This window comes from Trichosurus vulpecula, chromosome 9 (assembly GCF_011100635.1).
Source record: "Trichosurus vulpecula isolate mTriVul1 chromosome 9, mTriVul1.pri, whole genome shotgun sequence".
NCBI classification, from domain to species: domain Eukaryota; kingdom Metazoa; phylum Chordata; class Mammalia; order Diprotodontia; family Phalangeridae; genus Trichosurus; species Trichosurus vulpecula.
Genome location: NC_050581.1, coordinates 14103144 through 14126795, shown reverse-complemented (window position 1 = coordinate 14126795; position 23652 = coordinate 14103144). Strand labels below are relative to the sequence as shown.

At 44.4% G+C, this 23652-nt stretch overlaps 2 protein-coding genes across 2 annotated transcripts in view; both read right to left on the bottom strand.

The window, feature by feature from the left end:
• Positions 1–5925: 5925 nt before the first annotated feature.
• MRPL28 (mitochondrial ribosomal protein L28) lies at positions 5926–17497 on the bottom strand. Its single transcript, XM_036739490.1, has 6 exons — positions 17210–17497; positions 14288–14589; positions 12428–12580; positions 10574–10708; positions 9944–10030; positions 5926–6535 (listed from the first exon to the last, which is right to left on the bottom strand). Exons 2-6 carry the CDS (start codon positions 14573–14575, stop codon positions 6437–6439), a joined length of 762 nt encoding a protein of 253 aa, XP_036595385.1. The 5' UTR covers positions 14576–14589; positions 17210–17497; the 3' UTR covers positions 5926–6436.
• A 2354-nt stretch (positions 17498–19851) lies between these two features.
• Positions 19852–23652, bottom strand: part of PGAP6 (post-glycosylphosphatidylinositol attachment to proteins 6) — a 30979-nt gene continuing 27178 nt past the window's right edge. Inside the window, exons 12-13 of the mRNA XM_036737336.1 lie at positions 22596–22712; positions 19852–20287 (exon numbers count right to left, since the gene is read on the bottom strand). Of these exons, the coding sequence (XP_036593231.1) occupies positions 19991–20287; positions 22596–22712 (414 nt within the window). The 3' untranslated portion in view covers positions 19852–19990. The remainder of the gene's footprint in view (positions 20288–22595; positions 22713–23652) is intronic.

The following is a 23652-nucleotide window of genomic DNA, read 5'->3' as shown; positions in this document are numbered from 1 at the left end:
TTAATGACCTTAAGAAAGCTAAAGCTAGACCTTTTCTTTCCTGATTCCTCAGCTGCTAGTGGCTCCCCACTTTCGCCTTGTCCCAGAATTACTTTGTATTTATTTTGTTTATGCTTACATATAAACATATTGTCTTGCCATAGACTGTAAAGCTTCTTGAGGGCAAGGACTATTTCATTTTAGTCTTTGTATTGCAGCCTCTAGCAAAGTGACTGGCACATAGTGGGCACTTAATAAGTACTTGTTGACTAGTTGATTTACAGGAATGAACACCTTATGAATAGGTCACTGTTAAACTAAGTTGTTGAATGAGAAAGTTAAATGGCTTATACATTCCACCTGCTTGGGAATACCAAGCGTGCCGGGCATTCTGACCATATCAAGAAGTTTCAGCTTGATGAGTCTATATCCTCATACCGCAATTCTCGGTGCTACTCTAAAATTCCCCTCCACTCCCAACCTCAGCTCTGCTCAGTATCAACTTCTTGTTTTGATTACATGCCATGCCTTTTTCTCAATAGTATTCCTTTTGATTTTTACTACTTCTAGTCTTCAGTTTGACAAATTAGTGATCTAATTGTACAAAGGCAACTGATTTAGTGACAACTTACATTAATTGAAAAAAAGTCTTTCCCTGTCTGTTAAAATAGAATTGATTTCATGAGGTAGGTGGGTAATGCAGTACACAGAGCACCAGCCTTGGAGTCAGGAAGGCCTGAATTCAAATAGGGTATCAGATACTTACTAGCTGTGTGACCCTGAGCAAGTCTTTTAACCCCAGTTGCCCAATTGTATTCACACACACACACACACACACACACATACCTACATACATATATATACATATATTATATATAAAATTGATTTCATTTTTTGTGATGTTGTTTAGTATTAGCTATATCTAGCACCTTCAGTTCTTTTCTTGAAGAAAGCATTCATGATGTTAAAGTATGAGTATATTGTGTGATCTACAAGTCTTTAGCCTCCCTCATTCCTTCTTCCTGGTAGAAGAGGAGGCCCAGGCCAGAAATATCTTTGTCACTTTCCAGAAATTGCTGATTCACTTCCATATCTCCATGCCAAGTACCTTTCCCCCTTCCCCCTGCTTTTCAGTTCCCTTTTTCTGTGTTGTCTTCCCTCCATTCCAATGTAAGCTCCTCGAGGGCAGGGACTGTCTTTCTTTCTGTTAGTATATATATTCCCAGGGCTTAGCTTATTGGCAGGCAAAAAGTAAGTGCTTAATAAATTCTTGTTGATTAACTGACTGAACAATGCTTTTCTATATGTATGCCTATGTGTATTCTATATGTATGCATATGCACATGTTTATGTGTGTGTGTGTGTGTGTGTGTGTGTGTGTGTATCTCACCATTCCGTTTTTCCCACCTTTGCAATTAAGTCAAGTAGTACAACGGTGCAGTGTGCTGATTTCATTTGGAAGGCCTTACCAAGGTCTCCGTAGAATTTCTCAGCCTCCTCATTCTCTGAAAGTAATGTTGGTGCATAAGCTGCAATCATTTTTATAGTGGTCCTTTTGTAGCTATTTTTCACAAGTATTACAATATGAAATAATTAACTATTCCACGGAATAATAATGTCTCTTGTTCCTTTTGGGTGCAAAATAAAAACAACTTTGGCAACACTTTGCTTCTTCAAGAAGTACCCGGAGGCCATCTTCTGTTTAGATACACTTTCCATTTTTCTTTTGGCTTGATTTATAATGCAAATGTTCAGATTGATGTGATTCAGCTCCTCCTAGAGCACCTCACTTGTTGGTCATTGGATAAAGATCTCACATTCCAAGCACCAAGGCCAAAGTTTATAGGTAGGCTGAAAATTTTGTGATTGTTAGTTCTCCGTGCTTTCCCTTTCACCATTCTGTCACTATCACTGCCGAGGTAAAAGGGGGCCCTCACAGCACTGAGGGCTATTGTATTTTCTTTTTTTCTTAGGTTACCATGGCCTAAGAATTCTATGTGTTTCACTAAGCTGGTCCTAGAGAGTAGAACCACTGGTGGGCTCATACTTGAAGACTTTCCAGTATGGTACAATCAGCCAGGGCTTATGCTTGTCTGTAATAGCTTTTGAGAATCTAGGGTCACCTCCATACCCTGATGAAGCAGCAGAGTAGGAACCTATGGAGGTCTCAGTAAAATTGTGAATATAATACTTGCACTTAATCAGTAAATATTTGACTTACTTGCCAGTAGGATAAAGATGGCCGCCAAAGGGGGCGAGGGAAGTTTAGTGTATAAATTTATCTCTAAAACCTCATGACAAAAGGAGAGCAAAAGGGCTTCTCTGAACCCAAAAAGACTTTGTGGGAGGTGCTGAAAGGTAGGCCCATTGTCTAGGTGCTAGGAAAGGGATAAGGTAAACAAGGCAGACTTCCATGAGCTTCATGAGAGTGGAAAACAGAAACTCATTGGAGCATTCCAAAAAAGAACATTCCCACTGCTACCTGAGAGGACTCTTTATGTATAGGGGGTGGGGCCCTGGGCTAGTTTATTCGTGTAGAAAAAAGTTATAAATAGAACTGAGTCAATCACTGCCCCAGGGGCCTGACCGAGAGAGAGAGAGAGAGAGAGAGAGAGAGAGAGAGAGAGAGAGAGAGAGAGAAAGAAAATGAATTCAGTAACACTGTCAGGTAAGGCACCAGAGTGAACCTTCCAAATGATTTTCTGTTGTCATGGAAACAACATCAGTATTGCCCAATTCTCCTACTATAAGTAGGGAGGCCCTACAGGCCAAGTCCATAGCCCAAGCTCAGCTCAGGGGTCCAATCCTTACAGCAGGGGGGGAAAGACAATCCAGAAAGGAGTCAGGAATCAGGGAATAAGGGTGGAGAAATGGAAAAGGGGTTGGCTCTGGCCTGGCCTCTATAGAGAGAATGACTCCACACTGTCAGTATCTGGAAGCTTCTAGTCAGGGCTCACTTGAAGAGAAAACCCATTAGAGCAGAAAGGAGTCCATAGAAGCAGGAGTCTATAGAACCTTGAATGAAGTATTGAGTATTTTTATTCCTCAGGGAGAGGTAAATAGGTCAGGGGGATAAGAGAGGGTTATAGAGAAAAGCCCAGATGACATAAAAAGCTCATTTCAGTGGGACTCTGCACCCAAAAGTTGATCCTTCAAATGCAGAAATGAAACAGTCCTTGCTTGCCTTAAGGATCCTGTATTCTACTATACATTTCTTTATTATTCCTTTCTCTCACAAACTATCCTGTTCACAGGCATGCAGATTAGATGAATTAGGCTCTTTTCCTCTTTCCTAGCTTGACTCCAGGAATGGACTATTCAAGAAGAGCAGTGAGGAAAATGCTCAGGATAACTCAAAGACTGGATTCTAAATACTCGAAATCAGAGTGAACTGGCACCTTGCTCACCACTCATTCAGAAAGTTCAAACACTGCCCAGACTACCCAGAGTTCCGTGATTTGTTGGGTGGAAACAAGCCTGGAGTTTTGGAGAATTCCAGGGCCTGGCCTGGGATACCTATCAATCTTGTTAGTGCATAGGAAACTGGGGTGGAGGAACCCTAATTCTCCGTCAGGCCCCTGGGTGGTGCTAACTTCTTCTTAACCCAGAGGAATCAGCTCAAAGCTGTAATCAAGAAATGTCTGTAGATGCTGTTTCGAGAATCTTGCATTCCTTCTCTCCTGAAATCAGGAGGAAAGGGTCTACAAGGGTGGAGAAAGGTCTAAATAGACTACTATATAGTTCTCTCTTAGGGACCTGAAGAGATCATCTGATTCAGATCCCTGTTTCTGTTTTAATCCTATGAAGTTAAACATGAGACAACATCAAAATGGTTAAGTGACTTACTTGCCCAGGGTTACAAAGTAAGTGGTGGAGCCCTAGCTCAAATCTTGTATCTGTTGGCTCAGAGCTCAGAACCCTGCCCACTACACTAGTGTCTCTTCAAGAAGCTATGATCAGACTGATTGTGCATCTGGAGCCACCTTCAGTCATGCTGATCTATATCTCGAAACTGGAGCCAGATGGCTCTGGAGGAGGAAGTGAGGCTAGTAACTTTACATAGCCCTCCCTCAGTTAAATCCAATTCACTCACAAGTCATGGCATCACCTTCCTGATGTCATGGTCCTCTTCATGAACGAAGGACAAACAACAACCCTGAGAATGTAGACAGAGCAAGAAGGTGCATGTAATGTTAATGCTGTTAAAGGACCATAGAAATCATCGGATCCAATTCCCCCATTTTTCATGTAGAAACCAGAGAAGAAACCTCAGACTTGGCCAAGTTCACTTCAGTCCTTCTTTCAGTAGCAGTTCTGGGGCCTCCAAGCTGTATGTGACCTTAGAAGGTTTTTCCTCTATGATCTAGCTGGTCAGATCCATGAGAGGGCTTCTCTGAGCAGGAGTGAGGTCAGCCAAGCCAGGAATAGTCAGGGAGAGGGCTGTGGTTTTGAATGCTGAAGACAATGGTGATACACAGTATTCTCAGGGAGTCTTGCATTGCCTTTCCCAGAAGCGGAGAACACTGCCAGCTCCTCCTACAGAGAACATCATTAGCTTACTTTGGGGCCAAGGGTCAGTCAGGAGCTTCAAGTCCTAGAGCTCAGGCCACCTGTCACCCTGCAAAGCTGAGTGCACACAAAGCACGACATGAAAACAGCCAGAGGCTGCCTAGGACACCAGAGTGCCTCACTCAAGCACAGGGACAGGACCAGCTGTGTCTAGGAGTGGCTAATTAGGGATTCTTCTTTCTCCTGCCTTTAGGCAAGAGTTAATGAAGCAACCCGAAGGGGAAAAGCCCCAGACTCTCATGAAGGAATGGAAAGCACTTTTAACAAGTCAAAAAACAGTAAGAAAGCATGAAAATAATTGTTCATCTTTCTATGATGTTGTAGAGAACTTTCTTCACATCCTGAGGTAGTTATCTCCATTTTAGAGATGAGGAAACTGAGGCTGAGGTTATGTGACATGTCCAGAGTAATACAGCCATGTGGCAGCCCTTCCCATCACACCACACTGCCTCTCTTAGATCTGTTTTCCAGCTTTGGACCATTTCCAAATCACATTAAGCTGCCTTTTATGTCTGTTACTGATAAAATGTTTTAGAGGACAGGGCCAAGGACAGAGGCTGCACTGAATGTAAAAACTTTGGGAACCATTTCCCTCATCCCAGCTGATTAATCCTACAGCAGAAAGTGCTTTGATAGAAAAGGCACTAAGTAAATGTGAGTTGGTATTATCATTAACTATAGTTTTCCAGTTCAGCTCAAAGGCAATGACTGAGTCAAACACAATCCTATGACACTAAACTCTGTATCAGAGCTTTGAACAGTAGCATAACTGCAAAGCGAACTGGTTTGGGTGATCAAGGTGGCTGTTGTTTTCAGTTTGTTGCTGGTTTTTGATGTGATCTCTGACATTACCTTCTCTGTAACACTTCTAGGCCTTGGCTCACCAGCCTATACATGAAATGGTAACAAGGGCAAGATTCCAGACAACCCGCAGATCTGTGAGAGTGAACTGGGTAATGCCTTCAAGCAGTCTGTTCTGTGGACCAAGGAAAGCTGTCAACATAAACTAGGACACTTTCCAGTATCAGATACAGATCCCAGAACACACAGCCCTGGTCCTTACTGTAACAAGATGGGAACACAGGCTGTTTGGGAGGCAACATCTCCCTGAGACAATGGAAAACTGTGGGATTCTGGTCCACAGGATAACATGTTCCGTCCAAACCATCTCCTCCTGCACATGAGGAACTGAGGCCCAGAGAGATTGTGACTTGCCTAAGGTCACAAAGACAATAATTAGCAGAGCTAAGTTTCAAAACCAGGCCCTTTGATTCAAATTCCAGCCTTCTTTCCACTGTATATGTGTTTGTCAAATGGAAGACTCTACAGTTATTTGAATTACAGAATTTTTACAACCAAAAAAAACGTTACAAGTCATCAAGTTAACCACTTTATGTAAAGGGCTTCCAAGACTGTCCACAGTATTAGTCTCACATCAAGAGACTACAGGGTACGTGACAAGTTCCAAACAGTGGTTCTATTGCACAAGACACTCACTAGCTTCTAATCCCTGGCAGACTTCTGACATGTGTGGGTGGCTAAAAGGGACACACTGGGACAGTAACTGGATCACTGGATGGGTTTGTTTATTGTTCTTTTGAATGACCGCTTCTCAGAAAAATTAAGGTATTCAGTTCAAAGCATCAGCAGGAGCTCAGGAAGCACTGCGATTCAGAGCGGGTCTGTCACTCTGGTTACCACCAGAGACAGGCCAGGAGCTTGGCTCAGTAGCCAGCGGGGGGACACAGAAAGTCTTCATATGCTTGGCTTCCCAATTCTCTGTGAAATATGCAGCAGTGGGTTTGTAGTGGATACGATGGGGAGGAGGAGGAGGAAGAGAAAAGGGCTTCTTAATCAAACAGTCTAGTCTCTGGGAAGCTCCTGTCCACTAGGCTTTCCTTTGCATCACGGCTGGCTGCGAGAGTGCCTGGTCTTGAAGCTGTTGAATAAGTTCCTCCACGTATACTTTGAACAGAGGGACAGGGTCCTGAAAAGGGGAGAAACAGTGGGTAAGAGTCCTGCAGAGCAGCTGGCACAAGAGGAGCAGAACAAGAGTAGCTGAAGCTGGTCCAAGGAGTCAGAAACACACAAATGGATGATGTCTCCCCTCCAGCCTCAGTGGCCACAAGCCCCCTGCTGAGAATGTGTCTCTCTGTTACTCATCCCACTCAAAACTCATCAGCATCTACGTTCCCTAAAAAGATATCCCCAAGTGGCGATACTTCCCTTTGACGCCACAGTTTACCGCATGAAAACTCAAACCATGTTAAGAGGAGCAGAACTGGGCTCCTCCAGATTACCCTCTAGAGTCTGGAATCCTGCGAATGCTTTGGTGGCTTGAGATGGCTGTGGTAAACGATGACCATGTTCCTGAGTTGGGAAGCAATCTGCCCAAGCGGAATAGCTCAGTAAATTAAACTTAACCCAGAAAACCTAGTCACTACCCTGCTACCAACTTTCTACTTGGAACTGAATTTAACATCTCTCCAGATCTGTAAGGCAGAGATGGAAATCCAGTCTCCACCTACAAATATCCCACCCATCATCCTTCAAAGCCCTTCTCCTCTTTGATCTCCCAACTATAAACCATCTCTCCATCATCTCCTAAGTACCCGGGCCTCCTCTTCTGCACTTATCATGTTTCAATTTGTGTTACAAGTGTGCCAGGCACTGTGGCAGGCCCTGAGAACACAGAAACAACAATCAAACAGTTCCTGACCTCAAGAAGTTTCCATTCCATAAGGAGAGGCTGCATGAACACAGCCAAGTTAAGTCTAGTGGGGAAGGATGAGGGCTGGCCTCCCGTAGAAGGTGGTGAAGGAGTACATTTCAGGCCTGGGGTGGGGACAGGGGCAGCCTGTGCAAAGGCACACATAGAGATGAAATGCTGTGAATGAAGATGGTAAGAAGCCTGCTTTGGTTGGAACAGACTGTGAATTAAGGGGAGTAACATTCACTAAACCTAAAAAGGGAGGCTGAAGACACGGTGAAGGGCTATAAATGGCAAACAGAGAAGTCTGTTCTTTATCCCAGAACAAACAAGAAGCTGCTGGAGTTTTCTGGGTGGGGAAACAACACGGACAGATGTGTTTTAGGAATATCATTTGGTGGCTCTATGGAGGACAGTCTGGAAGGGGGAAGAGGTCTGAGGCAGGAAGGCCAATTAGAAGGCTCTCGCAATAGTCCAATGGAGAGGTACTGAGGACCTGAACTAGGGTGGTGGCTACACAAGTGGAGAAAAGAGGATGGCCTCAAGACTTGTGAAGGCAGAATTAACAAGATTTGGTAACTGACTGAATATGGGAAACGACGGGGAGGGAGGAACTGATGCTGACTTCTATGACCCAAACCTGGGTGACTGGGAGGCTAATGGTGACTGAAATTAGGACGATGAGAGAATCGAGGGGAGGGGAGAAGGTGAACTGTTCTGGACCTAATGAATTTAAGATGCCTATTGGACATGCAGCTGCAAACATCCAAGATGCAACTGGTGATGTAGGCCTGGAGCTCAGTCTGTGTATAGGTTTTATTCCAATTAGACTGTAAGCCCTTTGAGGGCAGGGATGTTGACTTATCTGTCTCTTTATCTCCCTCACTAATATTCTCAAGACCTCACAAATAGGAGGTGCTTAATAGTCATTGAAAGAATAATCTAGGAGGAGTATGAAAAGAAAACCAGAGAGAGGTGGGGCCAGTTTGGTAGGTGAGATAGCTTCTCCTTACCTTTTTTTTCATGTATTTGAACAAGCCCTCCTCTCATGCTTACAGACAAGTGGGGCGGTGCAGAGAGGACAGGACTGGGAGGGCAGAGGTCTAGATCCTAACACTTCTCTGTATGACTACACAAGTCTCTGAGGAAAATCTCACTTAGCTTCAGTTTCCTCACCTATAAAATGACGCTCCCTACCTCAAAAAGTTGCAAGGAAAGCAACTGCAGTGCGCTGTCTGAGTTGATATTATTTCTCATACTTGTTCACAACCTAGCTTGGGTGCTGGCTCACTCAACAAATTCATTATTTAACACCTACTATGTGCAAGCCACTATGCTAGATTGTTCCATGAAGCCTTCCTTGACCCCTTCAACTGGAAGTGATCCACTCCTCTTTGAATTTCCTCGGCCACTCAGACAGACCTAATCATTTTGTGACATCTACCATAGTCATCGTGCACATCCAGCGCTTCTTACTCAACTCTAAATTTCTCGAGGAGAGAGAACCTGTCTTTCATGTTAGTATTTCCCCCAGCACCTAGCACATGGCAGCAGAAAAAGGAAACCTTTAAGTGCTTTGATGCTGTAGTAGCAATTTGGATTTGAAGATCTTTCCCACCCATTGATAGGCCTTGTGACCTGCTCACATCACCGGAAGATGAAGACATGTGTGGTGGGAGGAGCTTCCTGACAGGAAAAGGAAATTATGTCGGGGGGGGTGGGGAGGGGGAGAGAGACAGAGAGAGAGAGAGAGAGGGGGAGGGAGAGAGGGGGGGGGGAGAGAGAGAGAGAGGGAGGAGAGAGAGAGTAAGTTATGGCTGCTAATGGCCGCCCTCGTGATCGTTAGAACTGAACAGGCTGACTTAGTTGTGCTGTGAGTTTGTTTTTGGGAAGACCCCGGCAGGGGGTCAGAGAGGTTTTGGGATGGTGAGGCTCCAAGTTGTTATCTTGTGTATTGAATGTTTTCGGTTCTTTGCTGTTATGATGAAATGGACTGACCGGATAAATGGCTTGTGGGATCCGGTTCTCTGGCATCTGAATAACTGGTTTACTTCTTCTACCTTCTATGTGGAGGGTCTCGTATACTTCACAATACAGAACTACACAGGCATTTTGACGATTATTATCTACAATGTTACTATTGCCTTACTGTTTCAGATGCCCAAATTATACATAGTTCAGGGGTCTTAGGATGGGATCTTTGCTCTGTATTCAGTATTTCTCTAACACTATCTAGACTGTACATTTTGTATAGCTTGACCTTTCTGCCTACTGTAAATAAACATGCTAAACTGATGCCTGGGCGGACTGAGGGGTAAGGAAGGTGACCCCAACACAGGGAGGAAGGGAAGTTGCAGCACTAGGTCCGAGGGTGCAGCAAAACCAACCCCCTAGAGCTGACAAAAGCTTGATCTGTTGAGAAAGTAGAAAGGCTCCAGAACAAGAATCAGAACCTAGTCTGCTCCTGTTCCTTGGCCAGAACTGGCATAGTTTTTCCATAGCTTCACTCCCATCTTGTCGTCACTCCCACCCAAAAAACTTGGGAGGAGGATGCCTGATTCCCCTGCCCCCTCATCAGTCACCTCTCTCGAGTCCAATGTAAATATCTTGAAACAACAGCTTAGACGTCAGGCCAACAGTGGACACTGCTCTTGGGCCTTCAAAGACCCTGTTCTTGATACTCACTTTTTCTTCCAGGAGCCTCTGTTTTTCCACTGCTTCCTCTAATGTCAGCCCAACCCATTCAGCCTCTTCTTCTGGGATCACAAACTCCTATAGCATAAGGAAAAAAAAAGGGAAATACAGAGGTAGGGTGGTAATATTAAAAATGATAGTTAACATTTAAACAGCACTTTAAGGTTCGCAAAGTGCTTTACAAACATAGCTGAAAGAACACTGGGTTAGGAGTCAGAAGACCCGAGCTTGAATCTTGGCTCTGTCGCCATCTAGCTGGATTGCCTAAAGTAAGACATTTCCTTTCTCTAAACTTCAGTTTCTAATTTGTAAAATACCTACCTCATAGCTTATCATGAGGAAAGCATTTTATATATTGTAAATCGCCTGGCCCAAAGCAGGTACTTAATAAATTACATTTGTTGAACTGAATATAATTTTGATTAATCTAAATTACAGATGAATATAATTATTAAGTTTACTGGAGCAGCCAGTTGTGCCAAAAGTTGTTAGAAAAAGAGGGATCACCCATTTGAAGAGGAGTGAAGGAGGCCTCAGGCATATGGGGCTGGATGATCCTTGGATGAGTTAACTCAAATGGATGTGCAGAATTTAGCCAGAAAAATCAGTTTGGCTGCTCACCTTGTACTTGTTATAAATAGCTTCTCTCTTTTCTGGATCATCTGGGTGGAGCTGAGGGTCCCTCCGGGCAAGACGCAAAAGCATTCCTCGTTTCAAATCCATCCCAAACTTGGAGCACAGATCCTCCTTTGGCGTCTGGAGGTAAAGTCATACTCATAAATCAAGCACTAATCATGTAATTGAATTTGGTTTTTCAATGATCTTCAGGAATGTAAATGAAACATCATCACCATAGAGCCTTTAATAGGTACCTAGTTCTGTAGTGAACAGAGTTAGGTCACATCCAGACCTGGTTCAGCCCTTCCACTTTCTAATGTGGATGGTCAGGGTCTCTTACAGACTAGATGTAGGCCCCCTTCACTTTTCCATAGGAGGAAAAATAGGTAAAACTGGCAGTGCTGAGTCCTAAAGGGATTGTACAAAGTTGCTGAACTAGTCCAGCATTCCTCAAACTTTTAGGCTGATCAAAGGGCTTCTCAGAACACCTATTCACAGCCCCCTCTTCCATATATAAAGACACACATAAATAGTTTGCCTGGGTAAATCAGAATTATTTTGACATATTTAAGTATGTAAATTTTGTGCTTTTTGAGTACAGATTCACATCAATAATGGAAATATCTTTTTTTAATTTTAAAAATTTAATTTTTTCCAATTACATATAAACACAACTTTTAATATTTTTTTTAATTGTGAGTTTCAAGCTCTCCTTCCCTCCTTCCTCTACCCCTCATTGAGAAGTCAAGCAATTTGATATAGGCTATACATGTGTAATCATGCAAAACATAGGAAAATATCTTTACATAAACTGAACATTTTTTGGAACGACTTTCATCCTAGACTAATCAACAAACCACTCAGTGAGTTCTGGATCATATTCAGAAAGGGAACTTCAGAGTAACCTCGATGATCATCTAGTTCAACCTGTACTTACCAGGAACTCCTACTCTATCCTGGAATCTGAACATATTGTTATCTACCCTCTAGTGACAAAAAAGTCATCACTACCCAAGGCAGGTCCAATACAATTTTCCCTTTTGAATTATGTGGATTGTTTGGAAGTGCTTCCTTATATCAGGGTGCAACCTGACTCTACAACAAGGTCTTAGTCCTGCCCTCTGATGCCAAGCAGAACAAATTTAATCAAAAATTTTTTTTCATCTGAACCTGTGATTTCATTTGTGTAGGCAGCTCCCCAATGAGAAAATCCTCTATCAATGAATATCAGAAACCATTCCGCAATTTATAGTCTTAGAAAGTTGCCACGAGGCACTGACGATTTCAAGAATTTGCCAATAGTCACACACAGAGGCTGGACCTGAACTGAATTTGTCCTGATTCCAAGGCCAGCTCTCCACCCACCCGGCCAAGGGGGATAACAGTGGAACCCATTTTCTACATGACTGCCCAGAGGATTAGAGGCTCTTAAGACATACAGCTCAATTACTGGAAAAGAATTAACACATGTCATTTTTTGTCCCCATCAAGTCTTCTCTTTTCCAAGCTAAACACAGTTCTTTCAATTGGTCCTCCCATCACATAGCTTCCAGTTCCCCCATCATCTAAGATATGACCCAGTTTGTCAACATCCTTCCTAAAAAGTGAACTGAACATTGTAATACAGGCTGGACACCGAGATTCCCACTCCCCACAATCCTGCAATGGACACTAAACCTTAAATCTCTAGTTTAATGTCAAGCAGCAACTGTGGCTGCCAATCTAACTTCAGAGGAAGCACAGGCAGAATGAAGTTGTTCTGTTCCTAGTTTTGATCCTGCCCTTGAAACAAAAACTCTTCTTTTGGCTTTTTGGCTCTTCTTTTCTTTTTCCCTCTCCATAGTCCTGGGTCCTCACCTTGAGGATATAGAAATCAAATCCATAGGCTTCATCAATCAGATCCAGAGTTCTCATGGTAACCATTATTTTGAATTTCTTGTCCAAGATCTCACTGTAAAGCTCTCGTTCATACAGGTGGGGCTTCCAAGTCTTTCTCACACGCCTTGAGAGCTAAAGGCAGAAAAAAGTTTCTAAGAGTAAGCAAGCTGTTCCCACATAATCACCAATGCTCTTCCTGAAAGACAAGTAATATCTCTCCCTCCACAACCACCAACATACACACTTTGTATTTCTTCAGTTGAGGTGCCCATCTGCACTCACTTGTCTCATCTAGCTCAAAGTTTGCTTTTCCCCTCTTCTCTGGTCTCTGTTAATGTAGTTTTGTCATCCCTCCTGTTCTATTAGTTCAAGGGAAAAGCCTTGATGGGCCCCCAAGTACAAAAGCTCTGTAGGTTCATCAGAGCCCAGGATACTAAGATCTGTTTGAAAGAAGTTATGGATATCTAGTACATCTATTTATTACATAGATATACTATATATAGATAAAGACATCTCTCTCTCTCTCTCTCGTATATCTATTTAGTATATAGAAGGAAACGTAGAGGGTCAGTTTTAAAAGGAACCTTGCCAGTTATACTGTTATTAAACAGGGCCTGTTTTAACAGACTATGTTGTCAGCCCAACCAGCTGTTACCTTTCTACTCTATATCCCCCTAAAATATGGTCCCGGTCTACCTGCCTGGTCAACTCTTGCCATTTTCATCTCTATTCATACCTTGAACTCCTAGCTAGCTCAGCTTCACAGTGAGTCCCACTTTGACTTCTCCTGGAGTTGATGTCCTTCTAACCTTCAAAAAGTTCCATCTTACTAGAGACACATTAAACCTGGTATCATGGTTCACTAGTACTCACATTCCAAATAACTAAGCATGTGCAAAGACTGGGAAACTAAAAGCTCACATGATGTCTAAGGGCTAAGCTTATGCAAAAACATGCCACAGGGCACAAGGGAGAGCAGGGGCAGTCTGGAGGTGACCAGAGAGGACATTCCTCTACATCACGTTATTACTGGCTCAGCAACAGCTAAAAGTAAGAAGAGCTGCTTGGCAGAACAGGGAGAAGGAAGGGCAGGCTTACTCTTCTCTCCCCAGCCTCTCCTGATATCCAAGAACCTGCTACTACCAGAGGGAGAGAGAAGGGCCACTGGCCTTCCACTTTCCTACATAGAGGCAACCGGGAAGCCATGGAAGGAGTACTTGCTATAGAATCAGAAAACCAGAGTCCAAGTTCTTATTCCACCAATGATCCAATGTTAACAAAGAAAGTAATTTTCCTTCTCAGAATGTTTCCTTGTCTGTAAAATGGGGATAATCGTATTTGCACCACCTACCTCCAATCTGATCTAACAAGCATTTTATTAAGTCCCTAATGTGTGCAAGGTATCATATTAAGTGCTGGGAATACAAACACAAAAATGAAAAACCTCACAGGGTCAGTTAGGAAAATGCTTTGCAGATCTCTATGTGAATATGAACTGTTATTAATAGCAATGTTTTTTTAAAAATTAAAAATTCTACTTAGAAGAATTAAGAATGTCATCAAAACAGCTACAATTTTTAATTTTTTTGAAGTTACAGGGGCATTCATTTAGCAGAACAGTCACTTTCTATGCTTCACTGAAGAAAACTGAAGATAACTTTGAGTTACACCTCTATAAATGATTGGAGCCATAGCAACACTCACTTTATGGACTTAAGAAAAGCAGACCAGTCCCTTCTACTCTCTTCTCCTGAGCCCACACTAGATCACCCTCACTAGCCATCCCTCCTCCTCCCAACACACACACACACACACACACACACACACACACAGAGGTACCTTGTCATTGTTGGTATATCTATAACCACTGATCCAGCCCTCACCTCCCCAGAGTCCTTTCTGGGATTCAGGGGGAAAGTAGAGTGGGATGGGAACATCTTGGACAAGCTCACGTTGTCCATTCTTCGGATTTATCTTGTACTTGACCCCATGAGGTTTATAATGGACTGCTGTGGGTGTCCTTTCATTCTGCAGTGACCTGAGGTAGTGTTCAGGCAGACGAGAATAAATCCCCTGCCTCAGCTTCAAGGTGTTCCAGAGTTTAACAGGGTACTTGTGCAGCGGCATTAGGGGGAGAGTTACTGTGAAGGAAAAATGCCCTAAATTATTTCTAATACCATCACTCACGTCACTAGTTATAATATCATGGGACTTAGAGCTTGAAAGACCTTCAGACATCATGTAGCACAAGGGTTCTCAACCTAAGGTTTATAGATCCCCAAAAGGTCTGGGGACAAAGTTCGGGGGCTCTACGGACTTGGATGTGAAAAAAATGACATCTTTATTTTCATTAACATCTACGTGAAATTGAGCATTTCCTTCAATTATGAATTTCTTTTAAAAAATCATTATTCTGAGAAGGGATTCATGGCACCAAAAAGGTTAAGAACCTTTGATTCTGTACATTTCCTCCTTTACAGCTGAAGAAAGTAAGGTCTATAGATGATAAAGTGACTTTCTCAGAGTCACATGAATAACAAGTGGTCAGGCTGGGATTTGAACCTAGGTCTTTCTAACTTAAAATCCAGTATTCCTTCCACATCAATCTGCTTTGCTCTATGTTTTTACCAGGTCAAAAAAACTAGGGTTAGCAATGACTCGGTAAAGAGGGTAGTAGGAACCAGAGACCCAAGGTTGGGTAGTATCTCTCTCCTACAAAAGATTTCCAATTACTCTCTACCATCCTAAGAAAATAGACTGAACTTTTGTTTGGCTGTTGAGGCCTTCCACAATCTGGCCCCTGTAGGCCTCACTGTATAAATTTAGGCAAATCATACCCCCCTCTGGTCCCATTTCTCACCCTATTGCTTTTTCCCCTGCAAAGTGAGGTGGTTAAAGCAGGTGACCTCTAAGGTCCTTTCCAGTGCTGACATTCTATAGTTTTATGTTTTAAGGACCTTTTCTGCCTCTGCCATTTTATAACCTTTCTAACTTTACTGTATATCACTAGCTTACAATACCAGTTCTAGACTGGGCTATGCTCTGCCCTTGAAGAGGCCTTTATTTAACAGGTGACATTCTCACAGATGAATGGTCACGTTACTATTCAGTTTTCCCACTAAAAGATTGGAACTGTAACCATTTCCCCCTATGCCTCTCACTGTACTGTACAGGAAAGACAACAAACATTAATTAAAAAATAAAAGAGCATTATATTATTGATGGGGAGGACTTTTACTTATTTATTTTTATTATGGGATGGGGAAAAGCAAGATACTAGCTGGGGGAACAGAAGAGTATAATTCACTAACACCAAGGCCTTGGTACCAAAGTGTCAGAGACAGAAGGGATCTTTTCATTTTACAGACCATAGGAAGTAGTGAACTAGAGCTGGAAAGAACTTTGAGTACTTAGCTGGTAGAGCAAAGAACTAATTTGTGTCTGTAGGAAATCTGGGACTTCTAGTTTAATTCTACCTTGAAGAGAGTGCTAATTTTAGCCTGGAGAAGACTTAGGAGGGATGTGAGAGCTGCTTTCACAGCTGTTAGATGAAAGAGGAATGTGATTGTCCTATTAGTCCCCAGAGGGAGAACTGGGGGTGTGTGTGTGTGTGTGTGTGTGTGTGTGTGTGTGTGTGTGTTGGGCGGGAGGGAGGTGGAGCTTCGAAGGCAGATTTTGACCCAACCCAGAAAGAACTGCTCAGAAATCAGAATTGTGTCCAATGGTGGAACACAGTGTGAGCTGGACTTGGCATTAGGTAGGAAGATGTGAGTTTATACTCTCTTTGTTTCAGTACTTCCTACCTGGGTGACCCTAACAAAATCACTTAAAACTTCTCTGGGCCTGGTGGAAGAAGAGCTGAAGTTCACTGAATCCTAGCCAAGTACTCATGGACCTCTTGGAGACATTAGGGACCTAGGAAGCTGTCTAGCAGAAGTGTGATAGGGGAGAAAGAGCACTGGATCAGAAGGCTTGGGTTTGAATCTAAGCCTAAGTCGCTTTCTCTGGCTTCCTTCCCTACAAAGGAAGGGGGCTGGGCTAGGTGACTTGCTCCCTTCCACTCCTAACATTTTCTAAGCCAAGTTCCCAACCAACGTAAGCATCCCTAAAAGATGGTCATTCAGCCTTTGTCCATTTATGGGAAACCCGCCACCCAAAGAAGACAACCGATCCCACCGCGGGACACGGATCTGATTACTGGAGAGTTCTTTCTGATGTTGGGTCAGAATCTGCCTCCGAAGCTCCCCCGGCCCCTGGTGACAAAGGGGACAAGCGGAACCCCTCTTTCACCTGACAGCTGTCCCCTCCCTGCTAAGTCTTCTTTTCTCTGGGCCAGGGGTGGGAAACCTGTGCCAGGTTGAGCCCCCCAGTTCCCTCCTCCACCGCCGGTGCTCCCTCCTGGGCACGATCTCGAGGGCCTTTCTCAGGCCGGGGGTCCTCATCCCGAGCTCCCGCAGAACGGCGTTGCTGACTCTTAGAGGACCCCATCGACCGTCGAGCTCAACCTGTGCCTGAAAAATGAGTCCCTTGTACAGTAGCCAAAGTGTAAAGACTTCTAGTGACGGGAGGCTCACTACCAACCGACGCAGGGAGACAGCTTTGGGTCTTCGGGACTGTACTCTTACACCGCCCCCCTCCCCCCAGGAGCACCTGGTTTTTTCAGCCCAGGGCTGTCCTCACTTAGGCTCAGAAGCGAGAAGGCAGCACCCAGGACGCCACCTCCGACCCCCCCAGTGACACCCCCTAACACGCCAAACTCACCAGCATCGGCCGCCCGGAGGAAGCGGAAGTCAAAGCCGGCGTCCTCTCCCCCCTCTCTCTTACAGGCTGGGAGATCTGTCCATCTCCATCGCGGCCCCGCCCCTAGCCCCCGCTGGGGATCGTGGGAAATGCTTTCGTATCCGAGGACAGAGCTGGCGGGGCGGGGCGCGAGGAGGAGACGGGGGGGGGGGGGGCTGCCCTTAGGGGTGGGTGCGCGAGTATGCTACCTGGCTCCGAGGAGGAGCGGGGACCCCTCCTCGTCCCCTCCCCCTAGCCCTAGGTTCACCCTCAGCTGTGTTCCCTGTTGCATCCGTTCCCTCCCCCGGGCGCATGGGTGGAGGCACCACGCGCTCTCAGCGGGACCCAGCAGGTCACACCTGCCTCTTCCTCTAAGAAGTTTCAAGCCGGATCCAGCCCAGCCACCCGCGATCGTTCATATTAAACCTTTGCGTGTCTGATGTCACCAGCGTCCTACTTATTCCCGAATCAAACGACTCCTCAATTCTCAATCCAACTTGATCTACAGTCATCACTTGACAATGCAGACCATCCCCACCCGCCTCCTTCTGGGTACTCTCCTTCACTCTGCTGGTCTTCCTATTTCTGCCCACACTTATAATCTCCTTTGTGATTCTTTTACCACCACCTAAACACAGGCAGGATGTCTCACTTTGGGTGAGATCAAACAGAAGACAAGCTCTTCCCTGGCCCTCTTGCTAAACTTTTGGCAATCTCGTCCACGCCCAAGGCTTCAAACTGGCACCTCTAAGCAAATGACTCCTGAATCTCTATTCCTTGCTTAGACCTACAAAGTCCAGCTTTGTTGGATGTCTCCACTTAGATATCCCATCCTTTCCAAAAGGATAACCTATAGGCACCTGTACTCAACACGTCCAAAACAAAACTCAAATGTCTCCCCCCTCCCAACGCCCCCTGCCCCAACTTCTCTCTGTTGAAAGTACCATCACAATCCCAAGTCACCCAGGTCTGCAACAGAGAAGTCACTATCAATTCTTCTCTCTCCCTCATTTCCTATAGTCAGTTGCCAATTTACTTCAATTATATCAATTGTACCTCTGCCTCTTCTCTGGAATTCTTCCCCTTTTCTGTACTTCTAAGGCCACCACCCTAATTAAGGCTCTCATCACTTACAGCAATACTTCTTAAGTAGCTTCCTAGCCTCCACACAGCTGCCAAATGGGTATTTCTAAAGCACAGGAATAATTTATCATTCCCCTGCTCAAAGAGCTCAAGGGTCTCTCAACTGCCTCTAGGTTAAAATGTAAACCTTTAAGCAGTTTTAACAGTATTAATTAAAGTCAAGGCCATTGATTCCATCTAGCACCTAGCCCAGAGTCTTTCACATGATAGGGGAGCAATAAATATACATTGAATGAAAAAATGAGTATTCCTGTGTGGGCAATTGCCTCTGGTCTCAACTCCAGACAGCCCTGAACTCAGCCTGAGCTCTATTCCAGGATATAGACAGAACCCTTATAAAGATGACAGTAGGGAAGGGTAGAAGGTACAGAGTTCAGACCTGTGATTTTATCATTATGGGGAACTTCCTCTAGTACCACAATGGCACCCTCTCTGTAACTTAAGAGAGTTGCCTGGAGCACTAAGGTATAAAGTGATTTGTTCCGGATCATAGTTGCAGTTTCTTCTAGACAGAGGCTGGCCCTCTATCCATTACACAGAATTGCCTGTCTGCAAGATGACAGTGGTTAAGTAAATTCCCCACAGGGGATGTGATCTACACAGCTCCCTATTGATTCCACTTCGCTGACTTGCCCTTGGTTCCATGAACAGAATATTTGGTCTTGATCCCTGGCTAAGAAGTGATCTTTCTAGACATCATCCCAACGGCTCCATTATGCACCATTCCCCTAGTTAGCCTCCTTCACCTACCCCTGAGAGATACAGCTGCTCTTCCAGAAAGGGCCTTGAAGCTTTGGGGAAGTAGCGGTGGAGGTAGGGAGGCCACAGGGGCAGGGGCAAAAAAGGGACAACTCCACTAGGAGATAACCAGAACAAAGATTATAGTGAAACCTCCAACACAACTCAATCTAAGGTACTGGCTCCTTCAGTCTCATTGGTGAGCAGAAAAGCCTGAGATGGGGTAAGCCCAGCGGCTCGGCTGTGACAGCTGTAGGCCAGGACCAGCCCTGCAGAGTTGAGAATATGCATGTCCTGGTTCTGCTTCTCATAGAAAGCAAAGGAAGAAGTAGAAGCAGTTATGAACTCACCTTCATTTTTCCTTCTACCTACTACTCTACCTACTACCTCTCTCTTTGGACCTGCCCCAAAACTGGCTGGGTGCCTGAAAGTCTGAACTATGTTCTACCCCTTAGCACAGTTCAACAGTTTAGGAAGCTGGAGGTCTCCATGGGGTTTCTTTGAATCTCCCATCAAACCAAAAGTTTACCCTTGACCAGTCAGGAGGGCTAGAGGCTCTGTTCCCAAGCAGACTGTCATGCAGGTGTCATGATAGCAGATACCCAGGCTTAGATCCCCTAGGCCTCTTGAGCAGAGACAGAACTGGGATTCAGGAACTGGATTTGGGCGTGGGGGAAGAGACTATTTCTTCCCTTGGCAGAAATAGAAAAACTGTGCTCAGGACAATTTTATTCGAACAGAAATCAAATAGGAAGCATCTCCTTTATTCTTGGAGACAGAGGAAAAGTGGGAGCTGCAGGCCGAGTTGGAAGGCAGGTGGAGCCAGCCTATCATTGGCAGTCCCTGCTGCAGAAGAACAGCTGGGCCACTGGCCAGGTAACTTCACGTCACCGCATAGAGTTCCTCCTGGGTGTTCTTACAGAGCTGGTAGCGGCAGGTGAGCTTCTGTGACCAGGCCCAGGGTTCTGTGTTCTTGTCACGAGGGGGTAGAAGGAAAGCCACACTACTGGCCATGAGCACATGCCAGATGCTGTGTGTGTAGAAGTAGTTGTCATTGGTCCCCATGAAGGTGTAGATGGCAATAGCCACAAATGCCAGAGAGATTCCAGGGAGGAGGTAGAAGGCCCATCGCTTCCATGATGTGGGATAACAGTGATGTCGATGAATACATCTGTACACCTAAGCCATACAAGAAAAGACACGATCTATTAATGACCAAAGAGAGAGGGTCTTGCTGCTCTGGGGCAAAGATCTGGATCCTAGTGACTAAGCCGTTGCATAGGTTTGAGTTAGTGTCTTTGGGCTCATTTTTGTCAAATGAGGATTAATAAGTTGTTTGGCTACTATGTTCTGAGAAACAATTGGCAAGGCAAGAAGCATTTATTAAGTATTCAGACAGCAAAGAGCTTCGTAAAGTACAACGTGGGGAGGGAGTGGAGGACGCGGACCCCTTGCCTTAGGACTTGAGGGAATCAGACTTGATCCCCATCTCTACTTTCTAGTTGTGAAATGTCATCCTACCCACTGGGGACCAAATGCCAGAGTAGAGAGGTGGAGACCATGGATTCTCTTCCATCTTCAGAGAACGACTAGAAGGTAACAGAGAGTCCCCTGGCTGCGTTAGGGGGAAATTACAGTATCATTACCTTCTATTAACATTATAGTTTACAAAGTGCCTTCCACTGAATCCATGAGGTGGGTAGTACAATGATTATTATCCCCATTTCACAGAGAAAATTGAGGTTCAGATACAGAGCAACCAGCTATCATCACATAGCTGGGATGTGGTAGTCAGGAACCTGAATTAACCCCAAGTGCAGCATTATTTTCACTCTAACACACTTGTCCTCATCCTGGAGCTGAACTAAAGTGGTCATCCAGACCATGCTCCTGAAGACCCATCTTCTTTAGACCTACCTGTCTGTCTCAGTGCATCATCCTTGCTGATCAATGGTGAATCAAAGGAACACCAGTCAGTGGGCCCACCCTGGAGGCATGCAAGGTACACAAGCAGCGTCTGCACAGGCTTCAGGGGGCATCTGTCTCCCTAATATCCTACATTCCTGACCCTCATCAGATCTCAAGTGAGGTGGATAATGTTCTCTCCAGCTAGTCATTACAGAATGTGTATTATTGTTCGGTACTATGCTGGGCTATGGAGGGGACACGTCAGACTTTGAAAGAGGTTTCTTTGTTTTGGAATTGGGGAATTCTGACCAGAAAAATTAGTCTTCCGTAAAAAGTGACTCATTTAACATTCCTCTACAATTAGATATAGGATCTATTTAAGTTTAACTGGTCATGGCAAAGGCTAAAAAACAAAGATACACTTTTGGTCAGGACTCTCTATGGAGTAACTCTTGGGCTCTGACCCCTTACTGTTCGTATGCTGAGGAGTTCCTCAGAAAGAAACTGATCTGTACATAAATGGGTTTTCTTTGTGAACTGAGGGAAACTGGTGATGAACATTTTGTGTACCAGTCTGCCTGGTACCTTATAGGCACTTAAAAAAATGCTTATTAAACTATAGACCTGTAATGACCTGAAGACTACAACAAAGCCAGGGCCTGTACTAACAGTGTGATACAGTAGAAATAGTGGAAAGGAAGCTTATCTATGCCTGAGCAGCTCTCCTGCTTCTGTGCAGAGGCCTTCAACGAGGGTAAACCTATTCCCTGGAGAGTATCTGTTTTCTCATCTGTAAAATTGGATAGTATTACTTGTACTACCTACCGTGTAGGATTGCTGTGAGTAAAGCACTTTGTAAACCCTAAAGAGAAAGCAAGTGAGATGTCTATCTATCTATCCATCCATTCATCTATCTATCCATCTATGAGCTGCATACAAATGACAACAGGTCCATCTTTAGTGGCCAATCTGAGTTAGGAACCAGAATGAGAACCTTCTCGATTCTTTTGCTTTTCATAACTTCATAGCACTAATTCCTAGTACCACCTGAATGTTTGCAGATTGCACCAACATTAAACTTTGACCAGACTTAACACAGCAAATAATAATAATGACTAACCTTTATATGGTGCCTACTATGTGCCAGGTACTCTGCTAAGCAGTTTTCAATTATCTCATTTGAGGTTAAATGACTTGCCCAGGGTTACAAAGCTAGTCTGTAGCTGAGGCTAAATTTGAACTCAAGTTTTCTTGACTCCAGGTCCATTGTTCTACTGACTGCCCCTTCAAACTGCTGACTCCTCTTATGGCTTGAGTTTGAGGAGGATGAAGCCAAATATAGACAAACAGGCTAACAGTGGAGATTTGGGGGAATACTATAGGATGAGTACGGTCAGCCACCAAGCTACCCTAAGTGTTGAGATCCACAGAATCAAAGAAGAAAGAATGCAGGACAAGATATCTCCAGTCAGATTGAGTAGCTCAATTTGAGGTCTCAAAAAGAATGTGGAATTCCAAGGGCCTGGGTTCCATTATAGGGTTCCACCCTAGCCCCCAACTCACCCCATGAGATCCTTACCCACATGCTGATCATGATAATGAGGGCACAGAGGCAGGGGCCCATCATGTTCCAGATGCCCCTTCTGTCCAGCTGCAGTGACATTGCAATGACCAGGGTCCCCAGGACAAAGACCACCTATGGGGGAATGCCAAAAAAACATTGGCGTCAGTTCTAGCCTGTGGAGCAGCCTCCTCAGGCTTGCCCCAGCACTCAGCTTCCACAGTGTTGATCAGATATGGCCTCCCTCTCATTTTGTCTCTTCATTGCCAAAATGAGGTCACTAGATTAAAGAATCTTCAAAGGTTGTTTCCATCTGTTCAACTCTACATAAGGAAAAACATCTTAACAATTAGGGCTATCCCCAAGTGGAATGATTACCTCAGAAGACAGTGAGGTTCCCCACTTGTTGGGGGAAGAGATTCCTGTTTAGGTACAGCCTGGACTACTGGACCTCTGAGGTTCTTTTCACTTGAAAACCAATTATATTCTAAGGTCTAATCCAGCTTCAAGATCTTAGGATTTCCTGCCTCTCTTCTTGAAGTTAAGGTCAAGGAACTTGCCCATAATACAGAAAGGAAAATTAAATCTTATAGGAATATACTAGCCACCACAGTGAGGTTGTTGGAAAGCAGACCTGCAGATAAGGGAAGCCAGTTCTCCTGAGATCTACCCCAGACCCAAGTTATTCCGCCATCAGATGATCATACAACACTTAACTGCAGAAAGTAAGGTGGATATGTCTATGCCCTTTTTGATGATATGACTGAGCCCAGGATTCACTCTATCCATGGGGCTTTCCCTGATTAGCCAGTCTGCTCTGCATCCTCTAGGCACTTCTACCTTTGAAGATTTGGCATTTGGTTGGTTACCCGGTTAGTGCTATGTATGTTGGCCTGCTAGGACATTATGGGGAGTTTTGTGAGGGTTAGGCAAGTCATGGTTTACTAAAAATCTGCTAGCTGGGTGTCTAATTTCTAGGTCTGGGTACCTACCCTCTTCTTGAAATGATAGAGGTTCAGACTGTCAGATGACTCTTGAAGACTTTGATTCAAGAACAGCCAAAGAACTTCTGGGC